The sequence below is a fragment of the Pogonomyrmex barbatus genome, unplaced genomic scaffold (genome assembly GCF_055798465.1).
Source record: "Pogonomyrmex barbatus isolate J1 unplaced genomic scaffold, ASM5579846v1 scaffold2, whole genome shotgun sequence".
Lineage (NCBI taxonomy): Eukaryota > Metazoa > Arthropoda > Insecta > Hymenoptera > Formicidae > Pogonomyrmex > Pogonomyrmex barbatus.
The window spans coordinates 14,089,556-14,108,259 of record NW_028297116.1 but is presented as its reverse complement, the minus strand read 5'-3'; the positions used below and the strand labels follow the sequence as shown (position 1 = coordinate 14,108,259).

Below are 18,704 nucleotides of genomic sequence, written 5' to 3'. Positions count from 1 at the left end.
TCTTTTGCTACCATGATACATATGCTCTTTCATATAATACGATTAATTTATTCCATGCGTTTTATATCGCACAGTATGAATATATTTTACAATATAATATAATTTTCACAAAATTCTAAAACCTGATTCCTGATTTTTTTATACATTCTTTGTATTGGATATACACGTGATACAGATTTATAGTATATATATATATATATATATATATATACATAAAAACATCGCAACAGTATCTGTAGTATCAGTCACACCGGCCAATTCAGTAGCTAATCTTCACTTATATACAATAATCATTGATGTGTTTGAAATATATTGAGATTCATGCGCGATTCTTGACACTTATTCTGGCATCTTTATGTATCTAGTACACATTTGAGAAGTTCGCGCGATCACGCCACTTACAGAGGATTCACTGTACTTGCGACGTCACGATGTCTTTTTCTTCGTCAGTGCGTTTATTTATGTTAGATGGAACCTCGTTCTCACGATGACCTAGCGCGTTTGGGATGTAAAACTTTCGGCGTGCACATACGTTATTTCTCCGCCGTTAGTCGTTTGATCGGTAAGAGGCGCGTGTGTGCGTGTGTGTGTGTGTGCGTGTGTGTTCGGTAACCTGGAGGATGACTAATTACGTTGAAACAACCGGAGATGGAGCCGAGGCCCGGAGTCCGAGGCCTGGAGCACCTGGCACGCCGGCCGCCCTTCGAGAAACTCACTCGATGGCAACAAGGAATTTAAGCTACATGGCCCGCCGTTAGTCATACGATGTAAAACAAAGGATGCCAGCGTAGTAGTTAGTTTGCTCTTTAGGAAGCTTTGTCAAATATACACTCTTGCATCTCGAATTCGTTCGTCGACGAGTCGACGTCGTCCTCCTGTATTACCCAGTATTTCTAAATAAAGATAAGCAAAGTTTCGTTATTCGGTGAAACGTGTAATTTAAAATGTGCAACGAATGCATTTTCGCGTAAATATATACTAACGATTATACATATATACGTGATTGCAATCTCGAACACACGATTTAATATACGATTAAAAATATAAACAATTTTTTTTAATTTAGATCGTAAGAGTTTCATGCAAACAATTATTAAGTCTTTTCCTAATTATCATAAATATGTATAACGTATTCTACCTGATGTATATGATATGCAACCTATGAGTTAACCCATGATTAAAATGAATTTGGCAGTTTCGTTTACAACTTCGAACCTGAGATCCATTGGTGTTACGGTACATACACGGTACGTCGTTCCGACTGCCAAGAATTAATAGCATTCGCTGAGATAATATTATTAGCGCGTGATATTCGATCGCTCGTGATCTGACAGCCACTGCGACGCTACTGCTGGAACTTGAAAGCTATCCAGCGGGCGTAACAAAAAATCGCTGTAATACAGTCTCGGCCTGCCTGTCGGCAGCAGTTATCTCCCGCACGGTCGACTTCTATTTATATTTTCCGTTCGTTAGTTGATCAGCGGCGTATGATTGAAACGAGAATTATATATCCTCGGACATGAACAAACACGTTTAACACTAATTTTTAAGCAAAATAAAAGATATTATATCGCATTTTGCGCAGTTGCATATTATTTTCTACTATAATATTCTAAGTTTATATTTTCAAATTTTTGTAACGTAATGACAGTAATAAATATAACGGTGATATACTTTACCTATAACCTTTTAATTTATGCCAAAAAAACCCACCATCCCTTACCGAATCGTGTAGTGTTTACCGTATCCAACGATAATTAAGTTTCCTATTCATGAATAATTTACAGTGTCCATTGTGTAACGATTATGTCTGAGAAATCTATAACAAAAAATATTTATTATTTACATATTTATTATATTCTTTATAGCGCCTGCATATAAAATTTGTTTCGTATCTTAAATTATAGACAAATATTGTAATTTGTCACGATACGTACTTGTTAAGAAATAAAAATATGTAGGTAGTGAAAATTATTTCGTCACGGGTCTTATTCTTAGGTCTAACTTATCGGATTTCCTGCATATAAATCACGATCAAAAATCAATTCGATACGCATTATGCCGGAGATTCCGGTCTATTTAAAACCGGATCTTGTCCCGACTTCCCACAAGTTTATTCGGATATGCTGAGGAATTAGAGAAACCATGAACGATGCGATGGAAAACAATTTTTTAACACAAAACGTGTGGAACTGAAATGGTCGTTAGCGATGCAAAATATTTAAAGGAATTAATTATAAGACTTGTTAGGATGACATTCGATTCAAGTGTGTGTGTGTATATATATATATATATATATATATATATATATATATATATTAGAATCGATATCTCTATCAGGTGAAGAACGATGAATATAAAATTTTAAATGTGTAAATAGTCTTAAATTTATTGAATATCGCGTACAGCATATGGGAAAAAATGTATTGTTATTCATTACTAGTGCACATTAATATATTATTAACTATCATATCGGAAATAAATATTTATTTATACACTTTATTTTTTATTTTATTGTCAAATGTTGCATTTCTGAAAAGTGTCGTACTTAGATTTTGCAATATTGTGTGCAGTTTTAAATCACGCGATTAAATTATTGTAATAAAGCGTTTTTTTTTTTTTTTTTTCAAAAATGGCTCAGTATCTTTATCTTTATTGTGCAAAATGCAAAGAAATTAACGAAGAATGTAATGCGTGGAGATCGCGTGCGATACCATCCACTTCGGAATAAAAAGAATAAGAGACTAACGATGCACGCGTTTACCAAGGTGTATATGAGGTGGGTCGAACCGAGACATTCCTGAACTCGAAAATCCACTTAACCATTCGGAGAACGAAGATTAGAGGGTAGATCTGTGAGAAGCCTCCGAGCCGTGCTATCTACGGTTTTCAGTGAAGTGAAGGCTTGGGATCGGACCCCTCGTCGAGAGGTAGACTGATAAGAGGGCGGCTTTTAATGCATCGCGACAAACTATCCTGAAGAAGCGCGATCGAAATAGCCGAGTGAAAAGAAACAGAATCGATGATAAGAAATGAATCTAAAATGCAAAAATTAGATGCTGTCAATTAGAATAGAAACACCAATAATAAAAACACCAATGCGATCCCTTGTTTCTCAAGAGAGCTATTAAATATAACTTATAATATCACAATCGTATGTCTGCGTGCATCAAGCGATATACGTAATATACGTATGAAATAACAATATTAATAGAAAGTATACAACCGGATTTGTTATTTGAGAAATCGCGAAGCGCTTTACCACGTTTATGCACGTGGGAAAAACGAGTCTTGTGTCGCGATGTTTGTGTAAGTGACTATCACAAACGTATACACTCGTCGTGTGGCCTCGATGTTCATGATCTGTTACACAGGGTGGTCTCTGCGCTCTATCAAGGCTGCTTTCGAATAGATTTATCTTCAACGATCATTAATTATATCCAATGTTAATTAGAGATGGCATGAAGCTTTGCGATGTTACGCATCGACATCTCTTTGTACAGTGACACATACCTTGATAATACTTATTTATTTCATTATTATAAATATATCATCTTTTGCTCCTTTTATTTGAAATTTATTTATTTTTCCAATTCTAATTTTCTCTATTCTCTTATTTCTCTTATTCAACATTTTTTGACCATAGTAGACATGAATTTAAAAAAATGTGCAAACAAGAGATAACTTGATATTAATTTCTTTTCGAGAATTTTCTTTCAAAATCGATCGATGTAAATGAAAAATTAAAGTGTGAGTGTGTGTGTGTGTGTGTGTGTGTGTGTGTGTGTGTGTGTGTGTGTGTGTGTGTGTGTGTGTAAATGTATGAGTTAAAAAGGATAGAAGGAAGATGCAGACCTTGTAATCACGTAGCAAGATGCCAAAACGGATATGAGGGTTGCGACAGCGAGAACGAGAGCGGCGACGTGTAGCGCTCTGATACGATTCTGCAGGAGTCGGTCAACCGATTCTGTCGAATTCTCGTATTTTCGATCGTGCTTTTGATCAGGCTGCAACGTTGTATCGCTATTCGTTGACATTCGTGGGCCATTCATCGGTGTTCCGCGATCCATCGTAAAACGCGTTTGATTCGTTCGAATCTTTTTCTCGTGCGTCCACGTGCTCGCATTCTTATCGTTATCATCATCATCATCATCATCATCATCATCATCATTGTGAGTGTCGTCATCGTTGTTATCGCCATCGTCATCGTCATCATCATCATCATCATCATCATCATCATCATCATCATCATCATTATCGGCGTTGCAGTAATCGTGGCTGTTGCAACATTTCAATTTGGGCCAGGGCACGAGAACCCGAGGACTCGCTGATGGTTCCATGACGTTGGCCGATCGCGACTTCGTGATCCAGGACTTTGTCTCGCACAACAATGGCGTGGCACCCCTGCGTGTGATATTGTTTAAATATCAATTGTGATAAAGGGTTATGAACCCGCCTGTCGTCGATAGCTGACGATCGAATGATCTTTAGCGGTGCTTATGCCAATGTCATTAAACTATCCCGCAAAAATGCAACTTTTGCAAATCAAATTATCAACTATTGATATTTTACGATAAATTTAACGATAAATTTTTTCACTTTCCAGCTGAACAGCAAGATTTTTTACAAAAACACAAAGGAAAAAGAGTACCGGCGACAATTCTATTAACATAATATCCGGATTTTGTTGAACGAATCCTTGTCATAATTGCTGTTTTTAAAGTAGCAATCAAGATAGTGTGATATTAATGAGGCATTTAACAAAAATCATGGAAACCTTTCCGCTCGATTATCTCGTCAAGGTTATAATACGCATGCCATGACATTCCTGAATTTATATTACAGTGTTGATCAAACTCTGATAAAAAGCGACAAATTAAATCCTGTTTGTGGCAAGACATAATATCTTGTTTTTTGGCATTTTATTCGAAATAAAATGAAAAACTAATACCAAATATTTTTGCAGAAGCTTTATATTCCTTTTTTTAATTGAAACGTTGTCACGATTGTATCGTTAATTTTTTTTTTAAATTTGCAAAAGAGTGTTTCGGATATATCCGCTTGTACACGCAACTTTTGTTAAATATTAATAAATGATATACATACTCTGTGCATCCTCGCGTAGTCGTGCTTTCTTGTCCGATTTCGTATCCTGTTGTCAGAATAAGTTCGGTATAGCAAAAGAATCTCGTTCTACAAGTATTTACGCCAGCTTCTTTGCACGCTTTGCTCGTACATATGCATTTCCTTCCTACAAAACGTAATCTCGTAATCTGAAGTTACAAATATAAAGCGGTATATAATTATACATAATAATTTATAGATTTTGTCAACAGCAGTTTTGACAAGTAGAGATAAATTGCCAATTTATGAAATATCAGAATCCTTGTCTAAAAGCTCTTCGCTCTTCAAGGATTAACTTGGTAAAATTTTATCTTTTGATTACTACGGAGAAATTATAAGAAAGTTTCTATGAATAGTATACACCAAATATATTTTCTCATTTCTATCCGCGGTCCAGTTTTACACATTAGTTATGGATTACGAATGGATTACAAGTCGGACGCGCTCGCTGCATACCCGTAGAAAAAAATATTTAATTAATTAACCACGCTCGTCGTTCTCGACGGTCATCATTAATGAACATCTCTTTGCGCCAATTAGAATTAAGGCAGGCCAGCGACGAGAGCGGTGACGCAAGTGGCTCGCTTACCTTCGACTCGCGCGAGATTCGTTGACAACGACACGATGCACACCGCGAGAATAAGGTACTCGGCTAACGATCGACCGATTCGCAATCGATGAGCGGGCATCTCTTTCTTCCGCTCGCCGAGAAATCTGCTTCAAGCGACTTTATCGCGAAACTGTCGCGATGGTCGTTTGCCAGCTGCTAGATCGCGTGCTCGGATCGCGAGCCATAATCACAGCGACGGCGTTCGGCGGATCGTCTTATCGGTCGAAAGGACTATTTGGAAATGGAGAAGGAAGAAGGAAGGAGGTGCGGCACGACAAAACTCGCTACTCGCATCTCCAATTTTAGCGCCTCCCACTAGAAGAATACGCGATGCGCCGCGCATTGGATGCTTCGAAAATTTACTCCTGTATCTATTTTAATTCCGTCATCGGTGGCGCGTTTACTGGTGGCCGCGAATCCGTGGCTCGTCGTTCGCGAATCGATTTATTCTCACGCCTCGCGCCTTTGGTACCCGAACCCCCTTTTTTCGAGAGCGTTTCGCGACAGTGGCAGGAGTAGTAACCGCGCGCCGCGCTCCTAAAGCTGGCCGATTTATTGGAAGAGAACAACACGCCAACACGCTCTCTCTCTCTCTCTCTCTCTCTCTCTCTCTCTCTCTCTCTCTCTCTCTCTCTCTCTCCCCTTCCTCCCTCACGTACGCTTTTATATATTTCGAGAAACGATACCTCTGTCCCGCGCCAACGACGATCTGTGGATGTAACGAGGCTTTGACGGCGCCGAATGGCGAGAGGGTGAGGAGACGCGACGCTTTCTTCCAGACGGCGCCGGCGATCCGGAGTCGGAGTCCTCGTTAGCGGAAAAATCCAAGATACAACGCGTATTTTTCTTCTTCTTTCTCGAGAAATATTTTTGTCATTTATATGGCAAACAACTCGCGTAACATTACACTCAGTTGTCATATCGTTAGTTTGTTTTGTTGAATATCATTAAATTAGTCCTTACGCGTAGATACGTGTATGTATGTACATGCAACAAAGCGATTGAGCGATTGAGCGATTGAGCGATTGAGCGATTGAGCGATTGCATTTCCGCTTTTAAACTACTACTTGGAAAATATCGTTGGCTCGGATCAAATCATAGGCACATACGCATATATCATGCACCCTCTCCCTCTCTGCACATTTTAATCAATAAAAATTTCGCCAAGACTCGAGCGTACAATGCCTTCCATTTCAGATCAGTATTCGATGACTCAATCGTGGCGCGTACTAATTAGCTTTTAAAGTGCAGTGCAGACGGGAGTTGAATTCTTTGCTTGGTTTCCTGTGTATGCAACATTAACCAGAACCCCCGCTCTTTGCACATTTCTTTATCGACCTCCGTCGAGAGACGGTAAGAGCCGAGTTGGGTTATCGGAATGACACTTGGTTACAGTTTAACGAGGTCGCGTCAGGCTTAACAGTCTGTTCGCCGATCGCTTCTTGCTACATAAACGGATCGAGTGTCCACGATAAAAAGATTTACAGAGGAGCACAAGGATTTCTTTCATATACAATTTAGCTTGTCAATTTACTTGGTCATTCTATCGGTACATCTCGACTAGATCCATCAAATCAAAGTTATGATATGATATCGTTGCAACTGTTTCGACTTAACATTTTAACAATGTTTTGTTAATCAAGCGAAACGTTATACATTCTCGAATGTAAAGCTTGTACATACATGAAAGAAAGAATAACACAAGAAACATAAAAAAAGAAGGATTACTCATTCATTGTCCTTATTTTGGATCTATATTGATTTGCGACTCTGATTGGCACGCGTTCATTTTACGAATAACAGGCACGCTTTTTTCGCTCGAGTGCACGGATATCTTGTTTTTATCATGAAGCAAACTTATTTTTCATCGCAATCTTTTTATTTAATTTTTTATTTAGAATAAAATAGCCATTTCTTTTTATTTGTTGTTTCGCGCGTATAGAGATTGTGTGTGGGGAGGAGAGAGAGAGAGAGAGAGAGAGAGAGAGAGAGAGAGAGAGAGAGAGAGAGAGAGAGAGAGAGAGAGAGAGAGAGAGAGAGAGAGAGAGAGAGAGAGAGAGAGAGAGAGAGAGTAGATGCTTGGGTAGAGTACCAATATGAAATAGAGAAAGGAAATTGAAAGAAAATTAATTAACGAGATGAATAAATACATAGAAAGAAGAAGCTTTCTTCGCCAAAAGAGAAGGAGAAAAATTGAAAAGCGGAGAATCACCGCTCGGATTGTTCTTTTTAATTAGCTTTTGCACTCTCGTTTTCGTCCTCATTTAGATCCCACAGATTCGAGCACGTCCTCTTAATTGTCGACAAGGATTGTGCCCGCGACGCCCGAGGTCGAGCCGACGCGAAAAACGAGTTTCAAGCAGGTTGCCGCACGAGTTGCTGCGCGAGGGAATTAAGAGAAGCATGGCTGTGTCGCTATCCTGGTTATATGCTCGCTATCGCGTACGACGCATCGTGGTACCGACGAAATGTCGCTCGAAAGAATAGGCATTGACCGTTCTTAAATCGTTCCGAGTCGAAGCCGAGCAAAATCACCGAGAGCGAGAGAACGAGAGAGCGGGCCGTAGCCTGTAATTCTCTCGTAATGACTGCGAGAAAGGTCGCCGCTACTTTCACACACGTACGACGTATGATACGTCGTTGACGTACGTCGAGCTGTATCCGGACATACGGAGCTGCGCGTCACACGGCGTTGCATCCTACGTAAATTTAATCGGCCAATTATCATCCACGCTCCATCCATCTCTCGCACTACTTTCGTCGAAGCTAAAGTGGAAAAGATAATTATTTCGATCGGTGATCTAAAGCGATTCACATCATTTTAGGTAAAACAAATCTAACAACTTTTTGTTCATCTTCAAGACATTGTTCCTATATAGTTCCTATACAGTTTATAATTCTTAACTCTATGGAATACGTATACATATATAATATATTCATATAGAAAAGTTTTAACATTAAAATATTGTAACAAGCGCGTCTTTTATAGTCAATTATTATTCACTATACTTTACAATAAGATTTGGTTCAACAATTCTAAATTCTATTTCACAAAGTTGATCTTAGTTAAACTTTCACATAAAGATTCATATATATATATATATATATATATATATATTTCAAAATTCAAAGCTCTTTTCTCTCATCTATCGAAAGTTCTTCATGCCTCTAGCGTACTATCGATCAAAATTAGTCAAAATAAAATACGATAACGCGACTAGACGCGACTAGTAAATAATGAGAAAATGACATATGCGTGCCGTGGAGCAAGTATTATCGTGTACAGGTTCCGAGAGCGTCGAACGTTGGAATGTCACGTCCCCCGGTCTCTGTCTTGATCTTCCAACGAATCGGCTTTGCGTTTTATTACGCAACGACTGGTGCTGGAATATAAATCAATATTCTATTGATGCGTAGAAAAATGCGCGAGAAATCAATCGCTTCGTGCGTACAATACAGCGAACATACGATACATACAACTGATCGACTAATTACGTACGACGAAATTTATATATAGCGACTTGTTCAACGCTCACGCTTAAGTTTATTTTTTTCTATTTAATTCTATTCGATATCAATCACATATTTAATCTTTCAAGTTATATAACATGCGAATACATTGGTGAGATGAGGTGAAATGAGGAAAACATCGCTTTCTTACTCATGTGCGTAGAGTTTGATTGCGCACCGATTACCAGCATCTTCCTTTGTGACGAAAACGTCGAGGGAATTATACTTATAGATATTTGGTTTTGATTAGCCCTCGGCTGATTGAATTCCCGATTCCCGTTTCGTCTATTACCATCGATACGTGCATTACGTCCGGATGAAATACCTTAAATATTACCGCATGTGATTACCGAGTACATATGCCATCTAGTTTTGAAAAGAATAAAAAATTTCTTTAACACATCGTGCTAACACAGCGTTCTAGGTAATAAACAATGAGGGATAGCGTTTTGCCGAGATAAAACTGCAAATTAATTAAATATCAAAAATATTTTTCCGAATTTTCTATTTGAAGAATTGGATGATAGCATTAATGACAGTACGTCATGTGTATCAAACATCTTACAAGATCAACTCTTTTTTATAAATATATACTTACCAAAGAAATGGCAGAAACAACGAGTAAAACAATGCCTAGCCAAAAGTACCAGGCTTCCAAAAGATGACGTGGTGGTCGCCGTTGCACTACAGAATAACTCTGCGAATTATAACAGCGATATAAATGATACTCGACTATGCATGCATACGGCTTTGATATGTTATTATCGCTGCCGTTTCCAAGTTGAAAGTTGCTTCTATATTCGTGAAAGAATCGTGCCATTTCTGTTCCACGACATTCGCATAGGTTTGCCGTAGCATGCAAGATCGTTAAAAATTTACTGGTCTATCGGTGACCGCTCGTGTTTCCCTAACAGAACGTTCAATTCATTCATCAAATGTCCCAGTTGTGTTCGACAAGTTCACAGATGCGCGACAATAGATCGATGAATAATTGAAAAAAAAGTTCGGTTCAAATAGAATAAGAGTCGTTTCTTTCTTGCTCTAACGCATATTCATTTTTTTATATCTACTAAATAAACAGTCGCGACTTCGTGATATATCCTGCGCAGATTTTCTTAAAAAAATTATCTCTAAATAACGCAATCACTTGATCAATCTTACAAATCACGAAACGCAGTAGTTTTTAAGGGTATATTCAACAGTAGACTTTGCGTCCGACTAACATTATCATTGACTGAACTGGAATAGGACAAGAAATAATCGATAGAACAAACGCGGTACGTTATTCACGCGCCACCATCGATCGATACGATAAGTGACCGAGCGAAGCGAATATAATCGGCACATTATTCCCCTATTACACATGCTATTAGTATCTAACGATGTTATAATTTTTACAATTGATTAAGTTTAATTAATAATACTTGATTAATTTAACATTTTTCTTGCTTAATATTCGCTACAATCGCTCCAAGTTTAGCAAGGCACAATAAATAAATCAGTTTTATGAAAATTAATTTAATAATTTTTTCTTTTTTTACCAATGTTGTATGTACGCGCGTATGTACGTAAATTTCTCAATATATTTGATATATTTAATAATAGATAATTGTAAAACAAAATTGCATTGTTTTTTTTTATAAATGTTTTATAAATGTTAAGATAAATATAAATATAAATCACGAATATATTAATATTGATTGCCATCGTGTGGAGGTGGTGGCGGTGGTGGTCCTCTTGGCGGGAAAGGTGGTCGGAATTGAGGTGGCGGTGGCGGTGGTGGACCACCCTGAGAAACAGGAGGCGGTGGCGGATGTCGCCAGGCCGGAGGTGGTCTCGGCGGTGAAGGCTGATACTGTCCAAATTGGGGAGGACCACCACTTGAAGATGGCGGCGGCGGAGGTGGAAATTGTCCCTGCGGCGGCGCTCCCACGGCCCAATGTGGTGGTGGTGGTGGTGCCATCATCCTTGAAGCAGCTGACTGCGCCTGAGAAGTAGGTACAGGCATCGGCGGCAACGGCGGTGGCATACCAGGTGGTAAAGGCGGATGCGCCGCCATCGACATTGGAGGAAGAGGAGGCGGAGGGATGTTTGCCGGTGGGAATCCACCGGACGGTGGCGGTGGTACGGGCGGTGGAGGTGGATGACCCATCGGTGGTCCAGGAGTAGACGGTGGCGGCGGTGGTGGTACGACCATTCCATGATGCATTACATGATGTTGAGGATGATGAGCGGATTGATGAGCGTTTGCGTTCGAATTTGGCATTGGCGGCGGTGCTAGAGGTGGCGCGTCTGCGAATAACTGATGTGGCCTGTCCGCTTGACTCAATGGATTTTGTGCGGCCAAAAGTCTTTCCGCAGCACTGCCGTGTCTTTCGCCTTTGGCATCACGTTTAAAAGCATAAGAGACAGAGATAGGTCGATTGCATAAATACTGACCATTCATTGCCTCGATGCTAGCGTCTGAGGCATCAAAAGAAGCAAAATTAATAAAAGCGAAACCTTTTGAATTGCCTGTTTCGGGATCTCTCATTATCTGTAATACAAATTATATAAAATTGATAACAAAGAGAAAATGATTTCTCGATTAGGATAATCAATTGTAATAGGATAAAGAATACTTTTGGTGTTTGCAGAATCACGCCAAATGCACTGAATGTATCATACAACAATTTTTCATCCACTTCTGGATCAAGATTTCCTATAAATATATTTGCTCCAACATCCAAGTTCTTTTGATGTGCACTAGCCTTATTTACACGAATAGGTTTGCCATACAGCTTAATCATATTCATGATTTTAATAGCATAATCTGCATCTTCTTCTCCCATAAATTCAACAAAACCATATCCCTGATGCATTTGGGTTACTCTATCTTTTGGCATGTGTACATTAACTGAAAGTATATTTATACGTACATATCTCTGCATATTTTAAATTTAAGAAATACAAAACTATTATACAAATGTACATTTTCAATCTTGAATTCTTGGATAAAAATTTTATATATTATATATGTGTATATATATATATATATATATATATATATATATAATGTATATAAGTGAATAATATATACTTACCAACAGGTCCTGACTGGACAAATAATTCCCACATAAGGGATTCTGTAACTTTGTCATCCAAACCACCAACATATATTGTTGCATCTGGAAATGTTCATATAAAAATATAGACGATTAATATGATACATGATAAATTTAAATTGACTGATATGTATGAATGTATATATATATATATATATATATATATATATATATATATATATATATTTATTTATTCATCGTGAATCCTCTAGGCATTCTTAACAATATAATATATATTTAGAACTAATCTCAATGATAAAATTATTATTTAAACTTTTTTCAAAAACATGTATCCATATATGTTTTTTAAAACAACATTATGTACACATTGTGTAAACATTCTAATATAATAAGTTGAATAGACTTACCTTGGTTACGTTCCGCAATTGGACCGGCTGCCATAATTCTTAACTTTTGCTAGAGAACTGCCGATAGATTAGTGGCTTCAGTAAATATTGATTATAAATATTGATTTGGATAGTCAAGCTTTAAAAAATATATATTTAATTGATAGATTTAAAGATACATTAATCATAGACAATTGTTAATCAACAAATATTGTTTCGGACGTAGGCGATTTTTAAAAAAAAAATCAAACTGTGATTCGTATCACTTTATGCCGTGTTCCAAAACTCTACTGAATTCTACCCTCTGACCTTTGACTAGGGCTACGGTCAATGTAACACTAAGGAACGCTTCGAAGCGTTTGATTGTCCAATCAAAACAAAGAATTTTATTAACGCACCAATCAAAAAATGCTTCAAAGCATTTGTAGTAAGATCCCTGATCGTACCCTAGAATTTGTTAAATGAGCGACGAAAGAGAGAGGAAGGAAACAAAAAATATGGAGAAATCACATTAATGGAGAATTCACATTAATGTAATTCGCTGTATATATATAATATATATAATATTATCCGATATCTGATATCCAATAAGAGAATCAGGAAAAATTATTAACTAGAAACACTCTCTTATTGGATATCAACATATCGTATATTGCATGTAAATTACGCATTAGGTCTATTCTTTTTAGCTAACTGGGGATCGATCATGTAACTTTTCCCTTAAGGCAGAAACGTGAAAAGTGAAAAGTTTCACGTGAACTTACGATCATGTACAATTTTGTGGGATCATGTAACCCTCTCAAACGTGAAAATATGAAATTTTTACGTGAACTTTTTCGCCACGTACCTTAGTGGCGGAAATCTAGGGAATTAATAAATATGCTTCGGAATTAGAGAAGATTAGGGCTGCGTTAGGATTAAGTGTACGTAGTATATATACAATTGGTTATTAAAAGATGTATATAATACTGTACCAATAAAATAATTTTCATTAGCTATAAAACCTATGAAACTATGTTTCATGATTTCACTTTCCACGCATCTAAGCTCTATATATATATATATATATAATCGCTGTACGTGAAAAGTTTCATGTGAAATGTCAAGGTGTGAAAAAGTAAAAAGTGAAAAGTAAAAAGTGAAAAATGAAAAGTGAAAAATTTCATGTAAAGTTACATGATTGACTCTCTGGCTGCACGCACTAATTCACAGTTTATTTTTCTTTGTTACACTGGAAGAAGAAAGATAAACTTTGTGAACTAGTGTAGCCAATTCAGTTTAAAAGAACAAACCTTTTGTAAAGTTTTCATAAGCCAGTGTAATATTTCGTGAAGTTTTAAAACTAACCTGAGACATACACGTTGTCTTAATATATGTCGCTATCGTTACTATTTTTACATTATATGAAAAAAATTATCACTTAAACGTTAATATACATGAAAAGAAAAGAAGTAAAATTTTATTTTTGTGTCTATTTTCCTATAATTTATTGATTTTTTAATAAAGCTTATCACATTTACATTGCCATCTTCATATTATAATAGATCAAAACTGGTGATGGGAGAGAGAAATTGGAAAGATTGGAGACCTTTCGTGTACGGAGGTTTGGCCTCGATTGTTGCCGAGTTGTGTAAGCGATTAAAAAAATGGTTCTACTTTAAAATAATCTTTTGGATTATTCATATACATATTTTAATAAAAATATAATTCTCATTTTTAAAAATTTTAGGTACTTTTCCCTTAGATACAACAAAAACACGCTTACAAGTGCAAGGACAGAAGTATGATCAAAAACTTGCACGTTTAAGGTATTCTGGCATGACTGATGCGTTATTACAAATATCTAAGCAAGAAGGAATAAAAGGTTTATATTCTGGGTAAATATTATATATATTATTTTAGTATAAAAAAATAATATATTAAAGTCTGTTCTGTTTTATTCAATATTGATATTAAATGATGATCAAATATCTCATTTAAATAAAACAGAAATTGTTGACTTGATAGATGAAGATAATAACTTTGAAGATAAAGATTATAAATATCATTAATATTATAAGAGATGAGATAATATTTTTAGGAACTCAAATATATAATCAGTTTTTCACAGGGATTAATTTTTCTCGTAGGATTAGTTCTGCCATCTTACGACAAGCAACATATGGAACAATAAAATTTGGGACTTACTATTCACTTAAGAAAGTTGCAACTGATGCATGGGCAACAGGAGATTTAGTCACAATAAATATTGTTTGTGCAGCATTAGCAGGAGCTATATCAAGTGCGATTGCTAATCCTACTGATGTAGTAAAAGTTCGTATGCAAGTCACTGGTGAAACAAATGTATCACTGTTTACTTGCTTCCAAGATGTATATAAGCATGAAGGTGTTCGCGGGCTTTGGAGGGTAATAAATAATTTTTAGTGTATTGCATCATACACACACATATATATATATATATATATATATATATATATATATATATATGTATACACACATGTTTTTGTTTAGAACTTGTATATTTGGAGATTGAATTATATTGACATTAAATTTTTCACATTAAATCAATACAAAAAGTTAAGTTGATTGCAAAGTTTATAATGGAAAAATAGTTTAGTGATTTATTATGACAAAATTGTTTTCTGATCAATAACTTTGTTGATAATTTACAATAATTTTGTTGATAATTAAATTTCCTATATATGCATATGTATATGTATAAAATATAAATTTTTTTTTTTTTTTTTTTTCTTTATACAGGGTGTTGGGCCAACTGCTCAACGAGCGGCGGTTATTGCGGCTGTAGAGTTACCTATATATGATTATACCAAGAGTAAATGTATGAGTATATTGGGAAATAGTGTTAGTAATCATTTCGTGTAAGTTTTTTTTTCATTAATATAGATATAACATGAATTATTACAAATATCTTTTCCGATTATTGATGAATTATTTTTAAATTATATACTTCTTCACAAAGAAATAATTATTTACAGAAACAAAAATTGTATTATCTTGATATACTAATTTAAGTTATATCCATATTTATTAATATTAATATAAATTATTAATATACATGATATTTATTACATTATTAACTATTAATGCCAATATTAACCCTTATCCGGACAGCTGAAACTTTTCTTTGAATAACATATTGATTTATAATACAAAATATATCTATATGATTTTATCTGCAACTTGATTAGCTATTTTTTATGATATGAAACAGGATTGATAACTTATAAACTGCTATTATGTATGTATTATGTATATATACAAAGAATGCATTTGGTTAGTCACATGTAACAATAATATATATTAGATAATGTCTGAGTTTGTGATAAATCTAACATTTTCTAAAATCTGATATGGTTGTGATATGAGAGATTATATTTATATCTAAAAAAACGTAATTATTACATAAAATATTTTTAAAATGTAAAATATAAGAAAATACTAAGAATAAGAGCTTGTGTAGAGGTATGTTTTGTATGCTGTACATGCTTTTGTTAATAGTGTGTCTGGACATTGTGATTTTTTTTTATCATATATTACTCATGAGAATATGAAATGTTAATAATCTTTTAAACTGTCACTATCCGTCGAATAGATCAATCCGAGCGAGATGCTTAAAAATGGAAACTATTTATTAGCTGTTTATATCAACGTTTTCATCAAATTTTAACGTTAAAATATTGTTACCGAGAGATTTAATATCAGAGATATTTCCCTTTGGATAAAACTGTAGAATATAAAATTATTAATAATTGTATTTGAAATTATTGTCAATTCAATTATATTACATTTGTTTTGTATCTGCGGTTCAAAGAATTATTGTGCGATTTTCCAAGTATTCCATATATTGCACATTACGAAAGAAAGGAGTAGAACTCTCTTAAAATTGAAATTTTATTTCCAGGTTCTTTGACATTGTCATGCGTATGGACACATGCGATAGATGGATTTTGAGATGACCAGAGAGGCTTGACACGGAAGCTGTGTTCAGCACTCTGTGTTCAATTCAAGAATAGTAGAAAGACAATTGTCGTATATGATGATTATATATGTTAAACTATCTTGCAAAGATCTTTGGATTTAGCGTTTATGCATTTTTTAAGGTTTTGGGAATTTCTATATTACTAATTGTCTACCGCATAACTTCCTAATTTTTCTATCGTAAAAGAATCCTTATGCTTTTATTTTCGTCCGTATTTGAAAATCTACTTTTGCTATATTAAAACATTGATTATCATCGCGTGGACATGATATACATTCTTAACTTTTTATAATGCCTGGATAAGGGTTAATTTTATTCTATAATAGAAAATTTAAATTTCAAAACTTTAAAATCAAATATTAATGTTAAGGAAAAGATACTACTAAGAAAAGATAAATTAAAATTTTATGTAATTTTTAATCAATTTAAACTACAAGTTTTTTTAAATATTGCAGACTAAATGTGTTTAAATTAAATATGATTGTATTTTTTAGATCTAGTTTTGTAGCTAGTATGGGAAGTGCCGTAGCTTCAACGCCTATAGATGTAATTCGCGTAAGTAAATTATTTACACAATATAACTCATATATTTTTTTTTTAACGATTTTTATTTTCTTTAGACTCGATTGATGAATCAAAGAAGAGTGCATAGTGCAGTTGGTAAGAGAGCCTCATCCTATATTTACAGTGGCAGTATAGATTGTTTAGTTCAGGTAATTTTATTTATATCTTAGATATTTTATGTGTGCGTGTGCATAGTTTTCAAGAAAAATTTTTCTTTTTTACATAGACAATTAAGAATGAAGGACTTCTAGCATTATACAAAGGTTTTATCCCAACATGGTTCAGAATGGGACCGTGGAATATTATATTTTTTATTACTTATGAACAATTAAAACAATTGGATCATTTGTGATATATCCTTGAATATTATATTAAACATCTGAATTCTTCATCAAGATCTGGATACACTTTTATAAACATCATTATATCATGTATTTAATATTACTATTTGTTAATCTCAATCATATATAATTTGTTGATTGTGAAAGTGTTAATTAATTATCTTAATATAGAAAAGAAGTGATACTTAAAGCAGACAAACAAACTAGTACTTTTCAACAATAAGGTAATTGTAGAAACGACTGTAAGAAAAAGAAAGTAAAGGAATCAGGAAAGTTCAAGAGCCTCCCAAAATATAAGCTTCCATAAATCTTTTTAGTTAGTGATAAAAACTTCGAGATATACATTCGACACATTGTTATGCAATTATAATTACATATTTATTACCTAACAGTAGTATAGATTTACTGTTATACTTCATGTATGTTATACTTTAATTATCTGGACATATTTATGCATAGATTCAATTTTGCACAGAAAAGTTCTAGTTCAGTAAATTAATAATAGTTTACTAATAGTTTATTAATTTTACATTTTAAATTGCCATATGTAGAAACAAAGACTCAAGGTTCTTGATTGATTTATTGCGATACTTTGTACAATACTAGTCATTATTATCTACATAAATATGATGGTGAATATGAATATAATGATGAATTATTTTACTTTCAGTATTTTTACGTAGCATTTATTGTCATATTTCCAACTAACTAGTCACTAAAAGAGTCTTATATAAATAAAATTATATAAAATATAATTCAAAATTCATCTGTTAATTTTGTATATAATATATAATATTATGTGAGATGACCTTGTTTTATTAAATTATTATTTTTTTAAAACTTTAATTAGTATGTACATTTTATATTATGATTGTATTATATATTATGAATTCCAAATTTTTTTTTACAGCGATTACATAAAATGATATATACAGATATAATTTTGCCTAATTTAATTTCTTTAATAATTTTATATATAGTACAAACATTTAGACCATGTATTTCTAATATTTATTATTCTTAATTTAATGTTTATTTTGTAACATGAATATTTGTGAGTTGATGATTCTGCATTAAATATATGATATTACAGAATAATTTATC

General features: G+C 34.4%; 3 protein-coding genes across 13 annotated transcripts; 1 reads left to right on the top strand and 2 right to left on the bottom strand.

Annotated features, from left to right (window-relative positions):
* Positions 1-27: 27 nt before the first annotated feature.
* LOC105428696 (uncharacterized) lies at positions 28-10,600 on the bottom strand. Of its 6 annotated transcripts, none has more exons than XR_016139218.1 (5): positions 9,396-10,600; positions 5,107-5,251; positions 3,856-4,404; positions 1,139-1,819; positions 28-893 (listed from the first exon to the last, which is right to left on the bottom strand). XR_016139218.1 is itself a non-coding variant. In XM_011641127.2 (5 exons), exons 1-4 carry the CDS (start codon positions 5,811-5,813, stop codon positions 1,771-1,773), a joined length of 843 nt encoding a protein of 280 aa, XP_011639429.2. In that variant the 5' UTR covers positions 5,814-6,369; the 3' UTR covers positions 28-893; positions 1,724-1,770. The 6 variants fall into 6 exon arrangements, 3 of the variants coding, with proteins under 3 accessions (XP_011639429.2, XP_011639427.2, XP_088932829.1); XR_016139216.1 differs by lacking the exon at positions 9,396-10,600 and adding an exon at positions 5,714-6,369; XR_016139217.1 differs by lacking the exon at positions 9,396-10,600 and adding an exon at positions 5,714-6,369 and having other exon boundaries at positions 1,680-1,819.
* A 146-nt stretch (positions 10,601-10,746) lies between these two features.
* Positions 10,747-12,993, bottom strand: Spx (Spliceosomal protein on the X). Its single transcript, XM_089076702.1, has 4 exons — positions 12,717-12,993; positions 12,328-12,411; positions 11,866-12,140; positions 10,747-11,780 (listed from the first exon to the last, which is right to left on the bottom strand). Exons 1-4 carry the CDS (start codon positions 12,748-12,750, stop codon positions 10,935-10,937), a joined length of 1,239 nt encoding a protein of 412 aa, XP_088932828.1. The 5' UTR covers positions 12,751-12,993; the 3' UTR covers positions 10,747-10,934.
* Positions 12,994-13,458: 465 nt separating this feature from the next.
* Positions 13,459-18,698, top strand: Bmcp (uncoupling protein Bmcp mitochondrial). Of its 6 annotated transcripts, none has more exons than XM_011641132.3 (8): positions 13,459-13,618; positions 14,240-14,325; positions 14,425-14,572; positions 14,825-15,101; positions 15,456-15,574; positions 17,190-17,250; positions 17,316-17,408; positions 17,486-18,698. In XM_011641132.3, the coding sequence occupies exons 2-8, from the start codon at positions 14,253-14,255 to the stop codon at positions 17,609-17,611; spliced, it is 897 nt and encodes a 298-aa protein (XP_011639434.2). In that variant the 5' UTR covers positions 13,459-13,618; positions 14,240-14,252; the 3' UTR covers positions 17,612-18,698. The 6 variants fall into 6 exon arrangements, 5 of the variants coding, with proteins under 5 accessions (XP_011639434.2, XP_011639435.2, XP_088933608.1 ...); XM_011641133.3 differs by lacking the exon at positions 13,459-13,618 and adding an exon at positions 13,720-13,861; XM_011641131.3 differs by lacking the exon at positions 13,459-13,618 and adding an exon at positions 13,890-14,146.
* The last annotated feature ends 6 nt before the right edge of the window (positions 18,699-18,704 follow it).